Here is a 17,799-nt window from a genome sequence, read left to right on the forward strand (position 1 = left end):
TTTTTTTTGGTAACGCCACCTTTTCTTCCTCACCAGTCACCACAACCACGCAACCTCTCTCCGACCACGTCAGGTAATGAAGGTCAGCGCTGACTGGAAATGCGCTGGGTCATACACAGTGCGCTACATTCAGTTTTCACCTTCAACCAAATTCCAGCACTCAACAAACTCAGCCAATCCCCCTCCTTTCCCATACTTTTAACCAACCGCCGACTGACTAGTCCATTCTATAGACACCGCCCTGCTGAGGTATCCGCCTTCTCCGGGCAAAGTGGCACACATTAATTGGCGGGTTATCTAATCAGCCAATGATAGGCGAACACCTCACAAATGCTAGTTTTGTTATGAAAATTAGGACAGCTCCGTCGTAGCTTGTACAGCACACGGTTTATACGTTTTACATTGTACTCGCTACCAATCCTGTATTTGGGACGCTGTACGGCGGAATAAGGGGCGTGGTAACGTGTAGCTAAACGGTGATTTGTCCACGATCTCCAACATCCCTTGGCGTTGTCCAAATTCACAGGAAGACTCGGAGAGGGGGCGGGTTTATGTGTGTATTAGTGTGCATGTCTGACAGTACAATCTGCAGTGCCGGTTTGGGGTATTGTGGAAGGAGATGGGGCTGTGGAGATCGTTGAGCCTTTCTCTCTTTATTGGATTACTGCTCACAGATATTGTACATGGCGAGGAAGGTAAGGACGTGGTTACCCTGATTGCTTACTGCTATGTGTCTGATTCTGGAAGTATTTACACGTCCTCCAGGGGCTGAACGGTCTCAGGTGAGAAGAGGGATGGGATGAATTGTAGTCTCTAATCACCTCGATGACTCCCTAGTGATTCAACAACAATCAAGGCTTCTTAGGATTAAAAAAAAATGTTATTTGGCCTGATCGTTGGGTAAGAATGAATATTATGCTGCCCATGTAGGTGCTTGTTATTAGAACTAGACATGTATGTTCTTTCTGTAGAGGTACCATAGTAGGCTGTGTTCTGAGTGCTGTGATGGTGGTTTTATTTTATTTTTTTCATACGCGCATTTTTTTGTGTTTTTGTCCTGTGAGGTCACTGCCTTCAATCTTTTGGACTTTAATGTGTGTTGCATTTTGCACTAAGGATGAGCTCCGGCGTGTTCGCATGCTCCACGCGCAGAGCCCGCCTGGAAGTTGGTGCAGCGCTAATCACAGGCAGTGAGACATTGCCAATCTCTGCAGCCGCGCATCGGGGCAATGTCTCGCTGCCTGTGATTAGCGCTGCGCCAACTTCCAGGCGGGCTCTGCGCGTGGAGCGTGCGAACACGCCGGAGCTCATCCTTAGTTTGCACACATTTTACATTTGTCGTTGCACTGCAATGGTGTGCAGGATGCCAGTAGAATAGCCTGGATTTTGGACTGTCTAAGCCAGTCGTCTCCAAACTTTCTAAACGAAGGGCCAGTTTAGGGCCGGTTCACACAGGGGGCGACACGACTTGCCGTGCCGCGACCTGACAAGTCGCCCCCGTTCTGTACAATGGAACCGTTCTAAGAGGAGCGACTCGAGTCGCTCCGACTCAGAAAAAAGGTTCCTGTACTACTTTTGGGCGACCTCGGGGCGACTTGCATTGACTTCTATACAGAAGTCATTTGCAAGTCCGCCGCTGAGGTCGCGGCGAGGCAAGTCGTGTCGCCTCGCATCGCCCCCTGTGTGAACCGAGCCTTACTGTTTGTTAGACCAGCCTTTCTCTAAATATTTATTTCTTTCCAACACAAGGGAACCCTTGAAGAAAAAACTTTTCCGGTCTCAGGGAACCCCTGCTAAAATTACTAAACCTACAACAAATGATACATTAGTGTGATAGTGGGAAGAATGCTACTTAAAGCAATATTAAAGTGGACTCCAGGCTCCTTCAGAAAAAATTCAAGTGGAAGTTCATGCAATAACTAAATCTATAGACAACACCGATCTAACACTAACCATTCTATACCTGTAAAGAAAAAAGTAGTATATGTACTTGGGGGGGGGGGTTATTTTTATTTTTTTTATATGCTTAGTTTCATCGGTCCAGCTATAAACCAAACCAGGCCTATGCCGCTGAAACTGAGACGCCACTTAAAGTGGTTGTAAACCCTTACAAACCACTTTGACCTACAGGTAAGCCTAGATTAAGGCGTACCTGTAGGTCCAAGAAATATCTCCTAAACCCATACGGTTTAGGAGATATTTACCTGAAGACAGCCACCACTGTCTACAGCGCATGCGCCGTAGACGGCAGCACACAGGTGCACTGGGTAAGCCGCAGATCGCAGTGATATGCCGCGAGTGGCGGCTCCCATGCGCGGGAGTGACGTCATCGCTGCTCCAGCGAATCACAGCGCCGGAGCAGCGAGACCCACCAAGAAGATGGACACTCGGAACTACAGGGGACAGCGGTGACTTCGCTGGCTCCTGTGTCAGGTAAGTGACACATAATGCACTACTATGCGATGCATAGTAGTCCATTATGCTTTACCTTTGCAGGGAATCAAAGAGGAAGTAAACCCATCAGGGTTTACTTCCTCTTTAAGTGGTCTACCCTTCTGGCTCCCATGCTGAGCAGTTGGTCTGACATGGGAGGTCACTTGCCCAGCATGCGTGACATTCAATAAATGCTTTACCTTATCTATCTATCTATCTATCTATCTATCTATCTATCTATCTATCTATCTATCTATCTATCTATCTATCTATCTAAAATTTTGCTCCCAAAGCACCTTGTTCCCATGTTGATGAGGAAAAGGGCCTCTTCCCATTCACCTGGTTAAATAAAAATACACCACACAAGGGTTTAAAATTTATTGCACAGCTCCGGGGGTCTTCTCATCAGACTCCTCCGCTATCTTTTGCTAGCGGAGGAGCCCGGCTTTCTTCGTCCGACTTTGGGGGGTCTTGTCCCCCTCTTCGGTTCTTCTTGCCGGGCCTCCGCTTTCTTCCTTTAGCTTTTACTAGTGGTGGCCCAGTCTTCTATCCCTGCCGCCACCTCTTCTTCCGACTTCGGGGGTCTTGCCCCCTCTTCGGTTCTTCTTGCTGGGCCTCCACTCCTTCTTCCAGCTCTTACTGGCAGTGGCCCAGTCTTCTGTTGACTTTGTGGCAGAAGGTTTGAGGCTTGTCTATGTGCTGTTTGGCATATTTTAAGCCTGATACTTTGTGCCATTTGCATAGTAATGGCATTTTTTCTGGTGACTCGACCATACAGCCCATTCTACCCCCCCCCCCCCCCCCCAAGTGCCTCCTTATTGTGCATCTTGAAACGGCCACACCAAATGTTTTCAGAGTCGTATTTCACCTGAAGTTATTTTGTGGGTTTTTCTTTGCACCCCGAACAATTTTACTAGCAGTTGTGGCTGACATTTTAGTTGGTTTGGTTTCAACAGAACCCCTAATTTTCAATTTTTTTTTTTGATTAGATTTGCAACACTGCTGATTGGCATTCTCAATTCCTTGAATATCTTTTTATATCCCTTTCCTGTTTTATACAGTTCAACTATCTTTTCCTGTCGATCCTTTGACAATTCTTTTGCTTTCCCCATTACTCAGAATCCAGAAATGTCAGTGCAGCACTGGATGAAAGATTCAAGGGTCTGTCAGGAGTCCAGAAACTCCTTGACCTATCGTGCGCACACACAGACTTGCAAGCAAACAGATCGCAGGTGAGACTGGTTCTGTCGACTTGTGAGCATGTTTTCAGGCCAAAATAACCAGGGTATGTAAACTTTTGATTGGGGTAGTTTCTGTTGCCATTATGACTTAAAAAGTGTAAAACACAGTTGGTTGGCTTCAGCCAAACGCTAACCACGAGTGAAAAAATGTTTGTGTTTATCATTCATTTTTCTCTGAAAAATGGCCAAGAAACTATACATTTTTGCCAGGGTATGTAAAACTTATGAGCACGACTGTAAGTGCAAATTTTCAATATTTGGGCTACAAACAAGTACAATATGCAATTAGCAATGTGATTTTTAAGGTAGATATTAAGGCAAAAAACATGCAATATTTCTTCTTCTTTTATTTTCAATATAGGAAGTTCAGGGACAGGAGGGCACAACATTAGAATGGGCAGGCACACACGAGTGACTCTCGCATTGACACTGACAGAATTGTTCAGCAGCACAGATGACACCTCACCGACACATGTCCCCTCCTGATGCACTAATCCCAATGCACATGTTCCTGTAGAAAGGCTGTGCATCTAAGTGGGTGCTGTAGCGACCAACAGCTGCAATCGTGTCAAGTCATAGCAAAACAAATGTCACCAGCACACCAAGGATCTCCAGAGTGAACACCCTGTAATGCCCCATACACACGATCGGACTATCCAGCGGACTTTCTTTTTATCCCAAAAGTCCGGTGACAATCCGCCCGTCTGTGCGCTAGTCCGAAGGACTTTTGAAATGAACGGACTTGCGCGTGTGCGCACACACGGAGAAAAGTCCATTCATTTTGAACGTGGCTCCAGGTAGACGGGACTAGCGAAGGAAGTCAATGTTGCAGCCTTCGTTGGCGAGATTGACACCTCGCTCGCCCTGTTACCTGGTCTTGTCCCCCTCTTCGGTTCTTCTTGCCGGGCCTCCGCTTTTTTTCTTCCAGCTCTTTTACTAGCGTTGGCCCGGTCTTCTGTTGTCGTCACCGCCTTCTCTTCTTCCTTGAGATGTTGACTCACGGCTCTCTCTGGTCGCAATGATCGGGACGTGTTGTGCGGTGACTTATATAGGGACAAGGGGCGGGGTCACCGGGTGATGTCACATGGTGAGCCCGCCCCCTTATGTCACAGTCCCAGCATCCTCTGGGACTGTGACATCGCAAGGGGACACGGATGTGCACACACAATTTTGCATAATTTTTGGTAAAAAAAAAAAAATCACAATAAGAGTATATTGATTGGTTTGCACAAACTTATTATTTTTTTTATACGGACTAGATTTAGTGTGTGTGTGTGTGTGTGTGTGGTGCTTTTTTGGACTATTGACATCTATACAGCGATCAGTGTTATAAAAATGTACTGATTACTGTGTAAATATCACTGGCACTGAAGGGGTTAACACTAGGGGGCGATCAAGGGGTTACCTGTTTCTAACTGTGAGGCGATGTGACTGACTAGAGGAGGCGCCAGATTGTTGTTCCTACTTAACAGGGACTATCTGTCTCTCGTGCCTGCGATCAAGGGTTGCTGACGAGAGCCATCCTGACGCTTTATATGTACAGAAGCCGGTCAGGAAGTGGCTAATGTCATGTTGCATAGTAGGTGAGGTTGAAAAAAGACACAAGTCCAACCCATGTGTGTGATTATATGTCAGTATTACACTGTATATGCCTGTATGTTCGGGTGCTTATCTAATAGTTTCAAGAAACTATCAATGCCTCTCGCTGATACCACCACCTGTGGAAGGGAATTCCACATCCTTGCCGCTCTTACAGTAAAGAACCCTCTACGTAGTTTAAGGTTAAACCTCTTTTCTTCTAATTTTAATGAGTGGCCACGAGTCTTGTTAAACTCCCTTTTGCGAAAAAGTTGTATCCCTATTGTGGGTTCACTAGTACGGTATTTGTATATTGAAATCATATATCCCCTCTCAAACATCTCTTCTCCAGAGAGAATAAGTTCAGTGCTCGCAATCTTTCCTTTCCTAACTAATATCCTCCAGACCCTTTATTAGCTTGTTGCCCTTCTTTGTACTCTCCATTTCTAGTACATCCTTCCTGAGGACTGGTGCCCAGAACTGGACAGCATACTCCAGATGTGGCTGGACCAGAGTCTTGTAGAGCGGGAGAATTATCATTTTATATCTGATGTTGATCCCTTTAATGCATGCCAATATTCAGTTTTGCTTTGTTAGCAGCAGCTTGGCATTGCATGCTATTGCTGAGCCTATCATCTAGGGGTGCACCGAATGGGTTTTTTGGTGCCGAAACCGATACCGAAAATGAAAAATACACTAGGCCGAAAACCGATACCGAAACAGCACAGATACCGAAAATGACTGTTTTTAAAAAAATATTTTCATACAGCAGATGGTCAGAGACTGCAGGCATGGTGCAGGAGATGGTTAGAGACTGCAGGCATGGTGCAGGAGATCAAAGCAGCCTCACCGGTTCCCCTCAGATGCAGCCTGCCTGATTAAAAATACATGCACAGTGTTTTCCATGTATTCCAATGGCTGTAGTTCACACCATGCAGTCAGTTTCCGGTGTGGAAACTGACTGCATGGTGTGAACTAGAGCCATTGGAATACATGGAAAACACTGTGCATGCATTTTGTGCACAAAAAAAAAAAAAAAAAAAAAAAACACACGGAACTGCATCTGGTGTGAACTGGCCCCAAGCAAGCTACCTGGTTCCGTTCCAACAGACTTCTATTGGGAATGCTCATATCGTTACCTCTACTAGCAATAACTTAACCCTTCCCCATTCTATCACATGGAGATAAAAACCTAGCTGGGTCAAAATCAAGATTATTATTTTTTTTATATGGTCAATAAAGTGAGTACAGCCTTTGTCCTGTGACCTGGTGTTGTATAGCATGGCTACATTTACACAAGTGGCCAGAGGTAGATAGTTTCAGAGGCAAATTACTTTTGGATGCAGCAGCACTGTGGGCACAAAAAACGTGCGATTTAGCTGCGGACAAAACTCTGCAATGCTTGCCCTGGGCACACTCTTTCCCCCTCATGCAGCTTGCCAGTGTCTAAATGCAGCATTACCCATGCCCGGATCAGAGCGGTGATCTCCGTGTGTCACGGAGCTGTGCATTGAATTGCCCGGGCAGCTGCAGTAACAATGTCCCGCCTCCTGTAATCACGTCACGCTGATTCAATGTCCCGCCATTGGATCAGTGTACCGTCTGTCACAGGAGGCGGGACATTGTTACTGCAGCCGCCCAGGCAATTCAATGCACAGCTTCGTGACACACGGAGATCACCGCACTGTCGGGCGAGACGAAAGGAGGACAGAGGACTGGGGACGGACAAGGAAAACACCCGTGCAATGGGTGGCACCAGGGGGCGGAGCCCCGCACAGGCCCCACCCCCATTTTCAGCCCCATTATCGGCAAGATTGTCCTTTCGGCATTTTGCCGAAAACACCATTTTCGGCCGATATGTTTCAGCGGCCGAAATTTCGGTGCATCCCTACTATCATCTACTAGGACCCCCACCCCATTAATTTGTTCAGATCTTTTTGCAAGGTGTGAATTTCACGCCATCGACCTGGTTTCTTAAGAATTTTTCCCAGGGAGGGGTTTGGATTCCATATATAAATGTGAATGAGAGTAAGGGAGTGACCTGAAGGAGGCTGTGCCTCTGAAACATGAAGTCGTAGCAACTGGCTGAGGAGACGATCCACTCTTCACCACCTCCTATAGCGGCCGGGATTGACGTCACACAGTGCTGGCTGGTCTGGGCGCACGCACAGCCCCTCATACTGTCCAGCAGGATGCTGCAGCTAGGATTTTTAACATCCATCCTTCGCTCCTTGAACCTTGGAGCTCAGTCCTATTAATAGGCCGGGAGAAGAATAAGTATTAAGGGGTTATTCCTGCGCCTAATCAGGGAAGAGAACAAGGATCTAATTTTGTACTGCTGCATACACTGGAAGTGGGGTACTTGAACCCTTTTTACAGGAAAAATATATAAGAAGTAGTGTTGCGCAGTACTGGGTTGGGTGATATTATCCTGAGAGGTTAGTAAATTCTGTCCACATCACAATAATTAAAGTTAGATGTGTTATCGCCCAGACTAAAAGGGGATATATGGGCGGCTAAAATTGGCGAAATAATATGAAAAAAATGATGCTCAAGTGTGAACGAATATGAGTGGGTGACTTCTACGTCACAATGTGAATAGCAAAGTATATCCAATGGTAAGCAAAATAAATAGTGATTCTTAATGCGATTAACAAAATCGCATAAGAAGTGCCAGTGCTAGATAGTGAATAAATCTATAGAAATATCAACTACACCATAAATAAAAACCAATGTGCATAAAAAAGTCATTAAAAAACACAAGAATTATGTGAAACAGGTTTGCTAGTGGCTAGGAAATCGCATAAAGTGCCAGTGCCGAAAATTATTGTAAATAAATGCGTATAAATATCTTTATACCATGTGCTAAATTGTGTAAATACGGTGAACACGTAAAATCATGTGACATACACAAAATCGTGTCAAAGAAAACGACACATAAGAAAAGGATCTCTGTAAAAATATTCTCAGTAAGTGTGCACAGTGATTTAAAAAGCTATATCAACCAATAGATAAAAAGATTGCACAATCACATATATCAGGTTTGTGTCCATTCAAGATGTGCGATAACTGGTGGCGATTATATTCAAAATCGCATGCAACAAAAAACGCATGAAGTGCTGGTATCAGATTTTTTTGTGCACTGTAAAGTAACGTTGCAAACAGTGATGGTATTAGTGATGGTGACTATATCCCGCGTGGTCCTGTGTACTCAGGGTATGGATGTCCCCTTACCTTACAGCTGTAAGGTAACAGCGTTTGACATGTATATCCTCAGGCTTCCTGGTGGTCTTTTATCCCTCGAGGTCCTATCCTTATGGCCCCGGAAACTGGCGTCTCCTGCCTATTACACCGTGTTGGTCTCCTTAAGTGGACGTTCAGCGGTACTCAGCATAGGGGGGGGGGGGGGGTTGTTAGGTTGCCTCAGCGGTGGTTGTTATGTGAGGGTTAAACAGATAAAAAAGGGGGAGCCCCATAGTGTAGTAATTTTGAACAAGATTTAAGTTTTATTTAAATATAGTGGATAAAATACTCACAAACATATAGAGATTTCTTTGCAATGTAAAAACGAGCCTCGAGCTCGATTACGTCACTTCCGGTAGCGTCCCGACGCGTGTTCGTCACGGTCACGTGACTTCATCAGGGCGGGAGAAGAGGCGCACATGTTGGTGTAACTGTGATTATCAAGTCTCCGCTTGTGAGTGCAACCTTCCTTCTTGTATAAAAATTTATAACTGAATAAACATCACACTAAGGCCGCTTTGCGCTCTTTCTCCCTATATTTTGTTAAATTTCAGTCAACCACCCAGTGGATATACAAGGGATCTGCAATGCCTAGATTAAGAGAGCTGTTAAACAGATTGGTTTTCGTGCGAGAAGTGTGTCTGGGACTTGCACTTATTGGAAATTTTTGTATGAATGGCTGATTGGTGTATACTATATTTTGCTGCTTGCTGTAGGGGCACTCTGAAGGTTGGAGGAGCCAGAAGTATTGGTGGGGGACCCCAGAAGAGAATGGGGGCTTGGGTAAGTATCGGGGGGGGGGGGGGGGCTGCTACACAGAAGGTATTACCTTCATGCATCAAGGTAAAAAAAAAAAACCTTCCAGAATACCAAGGCCTTGTCATGAACAGGTACTCAGAAGTCTGGCAAGGGGAAATTCAGGACAGGTGGACTCTCTCCACTGTATCCCTAGGATACAAGCTAGAATTTTGAGTTTCCACCGTCCCGTTTTCTCAGTTTAAACGTTCCCAGGGATCCAGGCAAAAAGCAATCCCTGTTGCAAGCATTAGACTGATTTTTATGGGCTCAAGGGGTGCTCATACAGATTCCCAAACAACAAGAGCAAGGTTTGGGGTTTTACTCAAACCTATTTACAGTGCCAAAGCCAAATTCTAGATCTACAGAATCTAAATCGGTTCCTGAGGATCCGCTCCTTTTGCATGGAGTCAGTCGTTTCCATCCTGCAAGAAGGAGAACTTCTGGCATCCATCGACATCAGAGATGCATATTTGCATGTCCCTATATTTCCTCCTCACCAGAGGTTTCTGCGGTTCGAAGTAGAACGGAAGCATTTTCAATTTGTAGCCAGGCCCTTCGGCTTTGCTACAGCACCTCAGGTATTCACAAAGGTACTAGCCCCACCTCTAGCCAGGTTAAGGGCATGGGTCATTACTGTCTTGGCTTACTTGGACGATCTATTGTTAACAGACCAGTCAGTGGCTCACTTGAAGCAAGGTGTAGCCAATACAAGCAGTTACCTGGAAGGTTTGGGTTGGATTCTCAACCTAAAGAAGTCCTCCTTAAAGCCATTAAATAGGTTGGAGTATCTGGGCATGATCATAGACACAGCCCAGAAAAAGGTGTTCTTGCCTCCTGCAAAGCTCAGCTCCATACAGGAGCTAGTGATCAAGTCTAGGAGAAATCCTTCAATTCGCCTTTGCATGAGGTTGTTAGGGAAGATGGCAGCTTCATTCGAAGCAGTTCCCTATGCCCAATTCCATTCGAGACTGTTTCAAAGCAGTATCCTGTCTGCTTGGAACAAAAGGATTCAAGCTTTGGACTTGCCAATGCGGCTGTCCCCAAGAGTGTCCCAAAGCCTCAGTTGGTGGTTACTATCCCGGAACTTTGCTGAAGGGAAGAACCTTCAGATCAATTTTCTGGAAGGTAGTAAGGACCGATGCCTGCCTTTCAGGCTGAGGAGCAGTACTAGAGAGGACTGTCCAAGGACAGTCAGTGGTCAAGAACCAGAAAGAACCTTGCCCATCACCATCCTAGAGATTCGGGCAGTGTATCTGGCTCTAAAGACCTGGACCTCGAGGTTAAAGAATTGTCCTGTCAGGATCCAATCTGACAATGCCACGGCTGTGGCCAATATCAATCACCAAGGGGGCACCAAAAGTCTCTCAGCTCAGAGAGAGGTGAACCAGATTCTAACTTGGCAGAAAAGAATGTCCCATGCCTATCGACCATTTTCATTCCAGGAGTAGAATTGGCAGGCAGACTATCTAAGTCGCCAGCAGTTATTCCCAGGGGAATGGTCTCTTCACCCCGAAGTGTTTCGGGCTGTCTGCCAAAGATGGGGGGGACTCTGGACGTAGACCTACTAGCATCCAGATTCAACACAAAACTAGTCACCTTTGTGTCCAGGACAAGGGACCCAGTCGCATACGGAACAGATGCGTTGGTGACCCTGTGGGATCAGTTCTCACTGATCTATGCATTTCCCCCAATTGAATTGCTGCCTCGATATCTTTGCAGAATCAAGCTGGAAAGAAAGTCGGTAATACTGGTTGCACCAGCATGGCCCAGAAGGTCATGGTACGCAGAGATCGTAAAGATGACAGTGGAGGGTCCATGGCCCCTCCCACTAAGGCCAGACCTGCTATCTCAGGGGCCGATATTCCATCCTACTTTACGAACGCTAAATTTAACGGCTTGGCTATTGAGACCGACATTTTGAAGAAACGTGGGCTTTACAGTTCAGTTATCTCTACTTTGATGCTAGGAAGCCAGCTTCTAGAGCTATATATTAGTCTGGAAAACTTCTGTTTCTTGGTGTGAATCCAAGGGTTGGCACCCTTGGAAATGTATCATAGGCAGAATTCTTGCCTTTCTACAGTTGAAGATGATGAAGTTGGCCCTGAGTATTAAGGCCCAAGCCTTATCAATTTTATTTCAAAGACCGCTTGATACACAATCTTTAGTCCGGGGTTTCATGCAAGGAGTGCTGCGGATTAATCCGCCAGTTAAATGAATAAAAAAAATTATGTAGCGCTACCTGTATATCTATAAGTAAATAAATATCACCTACATTGATCAAAATACAACATAAATGAGAGAAAAAAAGTGCAAACACAATAAGTAGTGCAAAATAAATATTAAAGTGACTAAAGTGCAAACAATGCATATACTATGCGATAATGATCAACACTCAAATAACTGTGCAAAGTGAAAAGATGGATAAACGGTCCCAATCCAAAATTTCAATAAAGTCCATCCAAGAAAAACTCCAGTGAAGAAATATCCAGTGCTATCCAAACAATGGTATTGCAATAGTGAGAGTCTTTTTAATCATGCAATGTGTGTACAAGTGCAGGCAAACTCCACAAAAATGCTCCACCTTCAGTGCTTAATGGTGCACCCCCCTGTTTCCCCCAGCCTCTCACCTCAATTCGAGACCCCTAAGGGTCATATGCGCTGTGTAAAAGAAAGTTGCTGGCTCTTCTCTATATGGCACACTCATCCATCAGGTACAGTATGTCAGACCATAGGGAGAAAGAAGGGGACCCTCGTGTAGTATTCACGAATATTTAATGAAAAATAAAATCCACACTTACATTTAAAATCACTGTAGCGCTTGTAAACAAAGACTTCCAGTCGCCGCGCGCGCCCCCCCCCCCCCCCAAAAAAAAGAAATGCTACAGGAGATGGTCAGAGACTGCAGACATTATGCACCAAGTAGCCAGCATTGGGTCCTAATGCGCTGCTGCTTCCATGGGCACAGAGACCATCGCTGTCAGTTGGTGGTTCGCCCACTGGTCCACTGTCAGAGGATTCCCCCATCCACCTGGAATGGTGTAGATGGGGAAATTGGATCAATTTTTTTTTTTTTTTTGTTAGTGTAATGACCAAAAAAAAAAAAAAAAAAAAAAGCAATCAATATATGGGCTGCATAAGTGCCTTAGTGCTTACTGGATCTTGAAAGAACAGAGCGGGGGAGGGAGACAGATGGGGAGAGAAAGGGACAGTTCAGTGATCAATGTTTAATGCAAAATGCAATTCTCACCCCTTCAGGGATGAGGCTGGAAGTTCACACAGCTTGAAATGTGTAGCTGCTGACTGTTCTTCATATCCTTCCTCCTTCCTCCTCCGAGAGTGGACGGCCGGGCAGACACAGGGGCAGGGAGGAGCAGGGGCGGCAGCTGTAATCAATGCATGGTTCATCTCCGTTGCTGGGGGGGTGAACTTCTCTGGGCTGTGTGCGAGACGAGTGTCAGACGCTCCACTCAGCTGCAGCCATCGGCCCCTAAATGTACAGACTGATTCTCCTGTCCTCCGGATGGGAGAAATCAGTCTGTTTTCTCAAACGGTCACTGCATGCCCCCCCACAGTGCAGGATCTCCAGGGCTCAGTCTCAAGTTTGACTTCGGCAAACACTGATTGCTCCGCCACTGCTATCCCACGGATGTGATGACAGCTAGTGATCTGTCCCACAGCTCCATGCGCCTCTGCGCCCGCCCATCTGGGAGATGAGAGGGGTGTCCTGTGCCCACAGCTACAAATCCTAAGGGGGAGAGCTTGGGTGGGGGCAGCATTCTAAGGCTAAATCATCCATTAGTGGGGGAACAAAGCCAGGCTGCAGCCGATCGGTGCAAAGACACTGTTGTGCGAGGGGGAGGAGCCGAAATGACGTCATGCATAATCTATTACGCTGGCTCCTGCATCAATGCCGAATCGGGAAGGGCAGAATCACGATGCATCGATGCGGCGAACATTTTCAACACCCCTAGTATTTATCTTCTTGCAACCACAATCTAAACACTTGGCTCATGATTGCAGAGTGGCATCTACAAAACTGCTATTCAGCTATCAAAAGTGGGCATTTAGAAAGTGACCGTTTCCTTTACTGAATGCCTGACAGCCACTGCTACCACCCTCTGAAAAGCAATCCACTACAGACCACTTTTCATGCTTACAGGCAGCAGTGGCTGCCTGTAAGCATGAGCTCTAAGGCTCAAGTTGGAGGTTAGGTTCACACCTAGTGTTTTGTGAATGCGTGTTTTTCGCGCTGAATGGAAAGGGCAGCCAATTCACTTCAATGGGCTTCCCTATGCGTGACAAACGTGCCTACATAGCTCATTTACTTTTTTGGGGGTTGTGCTTCACACATTTTTATACTCTCAAAAACACATGTGCTTGCTGAGTTTGGGGTGTAATAGTAAGTGGCACTGTAAGTGCAACACATGTTTCGTGAACAGGCACAAGAAACAGCGTTTTGGGTTTTTTATTTATTTAGGTTTGTTTTGTGTGGCGGCAAATTCAAAAAATAGAAAATTCATAATGCAATACAGTACACTGTAATCTTATAGATTACATTAATGTGTGAAATTATTTTACAACCAATTTGTCCAGTGTGTGTGTGTGTGTGTGTGTGTGTGTGTGTGTGTGTATACACATACGTGTATGTATGTGAAAATGGAGATTGCTGCACAACCAATGAAAGTTTATTCATAAAAAAATTACATTACATTAGGTATATTCAGGTAACGTTTCGGGCTAACAATGATATCGGCCTTCCTCATGACCACATACCTACAACTAATGGTATAACAAAATCTTTATATATAAAGAAATAGCTAACAAGTGCTACTAATCAATTCAAGTAGGGCTGAAACAACTAATCGATTAATCTATTACTATTTTCATAATCGATTAATCGGCCAGTAACATAATGGGGTTTAAAAAAAACTAAAACAAGCCCTTTATGGCATAAAAATAAAATCACTACTGTAAATATTACTTTCACTGTTCTACAGTAAAAAAAAATGAACCCCCTTCCAGTAGTGATTATGTGTGTTTTTTTTTTTTTTTTTTGTTTTTTTTTTTTGTTCTATAAAGGGCTCATTTTAGTCTTTTTAACCCCTTTTATGTTACTACACATCTTTTAGACCTGGTTCACATCTATATGTTTATTGGTACTTTTTGCAGAAATGCACTACAGTTCATTTACATGGTTTCCTATGGGACACGTTCATATACCGTATTTATCGGCATATAACACGCACTTTTTTTCCCCCTTATAAGCAGGGGAAAATCGTGGGTGCGTGTTATACGCCGATCCTCCGAAATTCTAAGCCTCTGGGCAGCTTTCAGCCGCCTTCGGCTCTTCAAGGCGACCTTCGGCCATTATCGGCGGCTTTCGGCCGCCTTCGGTTCTTCTCGGCGGCCGAAAGCTGGCGAGAAGAGCATTTTTAAAAATGCCGGTGGCGGCATTTAAAAAAAAGGAAAAAAAAAATACCAATAGCAAATGAAATAAACATGGCTGCAATGGGGGACAAGACTGCATAAGGCTGCAATGGTGAATAAGGCTGCAATGGTGGACAAGGCTGCAGAGACACTGATGGGCATATAAATGTAAGTGTTTTTTTTTTTTTTTTTTTTTCTCCTTAAAATTCCCTCCTAAACTTGGGGTGCATGTTATACGCCGATAAATATGGTATGTGCTTTTTTTTTTCAGCCGCTGCATATTTGGAAAGGGTCGGGGATTTTTAACGCAAAACTGTTTTTTTTTTGGTTCAATGTACTTCAATGGAGAAGCTGCAGAAAAGCATGTAATGCGTTTTTGCAGCAATTTTTTTTATTTTTTTAATCTGCCCAAAAAAAAAAAATGCAAATTGCAGTAAAATCACGTGCGCAAAAATCAACTCGCAGCAAAAAGCACTGTAGAAACAGATCAAAAGCAAAAACTGCATAGGTGTGCACTGAGCCTTATGCTGGCCTCATGGATAAATTTTCAGGTGAGAATATTCAGATGAAAAATCTTTGTACATTCGCTGAATGAAAGAATTTTGTTTGAAATTTTCATTTAATTTCTACACAAAAACCACATACGTTGTCTGTCTGAAAATTCCTTTGACCAAGAAGTTTTCTATTTCCAAATTTTCCCATCGCTGTGGTTGAAAATGAATGTCAATTTGGCCCACTTTTTTTTTTTTTTTTTTTTTTTTTTTTTAAGGTTATTAATCGAAACAATCGGCCAACTAATAGATTATGAAAATAATCGTTAGTTGCAGCCCTAAATTCAAGTCAGCTGGAATCATTACGTCTGACAAACACATTGTATCTCCTTACTTCCACATTCAATCTATACACATTTTGGAATGACTGCTGAAAACAGGTAGACTGAATCCTTCACTAAATGAGTGTACTTGATGGTACAGTTCATCTATAAATAAAAATACATATAAAACAGAATTGGTAATAGTCAAACTTATGTCTTATATCAACTTTAAAAGGAGGAAAAAAATCTTATAATGCAGTGTCAAATTGGCCGATTTACAGCCGACAGACACATACTAAAGACCTAAACACAGAACAATTACAAAAATAAAGATCGAAGTCCGTGTTTAACCCTTTGGGTTGCAAAGTATCTAAACAATTTATCCAATATACCTTCTTTTCCTCAATTCTAGTTCTCTATTACCTCCTCGTCTGTTGTTTGGAATACCATCAATTACCATGTATCTCAATTGTGAAACTGTATGGTTCATTTCTAGAAAATGCCTAGATAATGGTAATTTATCTATCTTGTCCCGAATGGAATATTTATACTGGGCAATTCTATCTTTAACTTTTTGTGTAGTTTCTCCTACATAAACTAATCCACACGGACATTTGATTTATATATTACATAAGCCGATTGGCATGTAAAATGATCTTTAATAGAAATACTGTATCCTTTGTGTGGATGATTGAAGTTTTTCCAGGGGGTAAAATCGGCTTCTCCACTCTTTCTTAAAAAAATCCTGAGTGTCACGAATGTAAGCCCTTGTACACACGGTCGGAGATTCCGCCTGAGATTCCGTCGGAGTGTTTCCTATCGGAGCGTTTTGTCGGATATTCCGACTGTGTGTGGTCTGCATTGGACTGTTTCTGTCGGAATATCCGACCGACCAACTTTTCCAACTTGCCGGAAATATTTTCCGACAAAATGCTCCGATCGGACATACTCCGATCATGTGTAGAGAATTCCGATCGAACAAAGTGCCACGCATGCTCAGATCAAATTCCTACATCAAAGCTATTGGCTACTAGCGTGAACGTAGTCCCGTCGTAACGAAATAACGTAATCATGTCGGATTTTCCGACAACTTTGTCCGACCGTGTGTATGCAACAGTTTCGGTCAAAATCCGACGGATTTGGTTGTAGGAATCTCCGACCGTGTGTACAAGGGCTAAGTGCATATTTGAGACCAAAGGGGTTAAACATTTTGTCTAGAAATTTTGCTAATGCCATAGTAACGGAATTGATACTAAAGCTGATGGGACGACCCGGGGGATTTTTAGGGATGGATATATATATATATATATATATATATATATATATATATATATATATATATATATATATATATATATATATATATATATATATATATATATATATATATATATATATATATATATATGTATGTGGTAGGAAAATCTGGAATTAAAAATGTTTACTTATTATTATTTATAATTCCTGCGTGGACCGCTTGTTTAACTACTTTATTTTATTGGAAACCTGTGTGGTGGGATTACTATACAATCGCCTATAAGTCTGACTGTCAGTGAGTTGTCTAAGTATTTCTCCCTCGTATTGAGAGGTATCCATTACCACTATAGATCCACCCTTGTCTGATGGTTTTGGTGTTATTTGCTTCCTATTTGAAAGGAAAGACAATATCAATCTCCTCCTCCTGGCTCAAATTACATTGTATATGATCTCTCTTTGAATGATCACTCAAAAATGATTTTAATATCAGTCTCAACCTTATTGATGAACAGCTCTGTGGCGGCACATGATGTATAGGAGGTACAAACTTACTTTTATTCCTTAATGCCAAATTTGAGATGGACTGTGCCGGTATACCGCCACTGTTCACCAAAGGGCGAGACAAATAAAAAGCTTTTAACCTTATGTTTCTATAAAAGCGATACAGATCTTGTTTAAGTCTAAATACATCCGTTTTTGTTTTTGTTTTTTCCTTTTAGGACAGAAATTCAGGCCTTTATTTAAGACACAAATTTCTATAGCACTAAGGCCCCTTTTCACACTAATGCATTTTTCAGGCGCTACAGCGCTAAAAAATAGCGCCTAAAAAAAAAAAAAAAAAAAAAAAAAAAAAAAAGCGTCTCCTTTCACTTCAGTGTGAAAGCCCTCCGGCTTTCACACTGGAGCGGTGCGCTGGCAGGATGGTAAAAAAAATATCCTGCTAGCCGCATCTTTGGAGGGGTGTATTCACCGCTCCTACCCATTGAAATCAATGGGGCAGCGCGGCTA

The 17,799-nt window shown here is 43.6% G+C and overlaps 1 protein-coding gene across 1 annotated transcript in view; it reads left to right on the plus strand.

Annotated features, from left to right (window-relative positions):
* The first annotated feature begins 365 nt into the window (after window positions 1-365).
* Window positions 366-17,799, plus strand: part of PDIA4 (protein disulfide isomerase family A member 4) — a 127,273-nt gene continuing 109,839 nt past the window's right edge. The window contains exon 1 of the mRNA XM_077491867.1: window positions 366-695. Within this exon, the coding sequence (XP_077347993.1) occupies window positions 620-695 (76 nt within the window). The 5' untranslated portion in view covers window positions 366-619. The remainder of the gene's footprint in view (window positions 696-17,799) is intronic.

The sequence above is a fragment of the Lithobates pipiens genome, unplaced genomic scaffold, assembly GCF_037356315.1.
Source record: "Lithobates pipiens isolate NorthernLeopardFrog02 unplaced genomic scaffold, aLitPip1_a1.2 Scaffold_19, whole genome shotgun sequence".
NCBI classification, from domain to species: domain Eukaryota; kingdom Metazoa; phylum Chordata; class Amphibia; order Anura; family Ranidae; genus Lithobates; species Lithobates pipiens.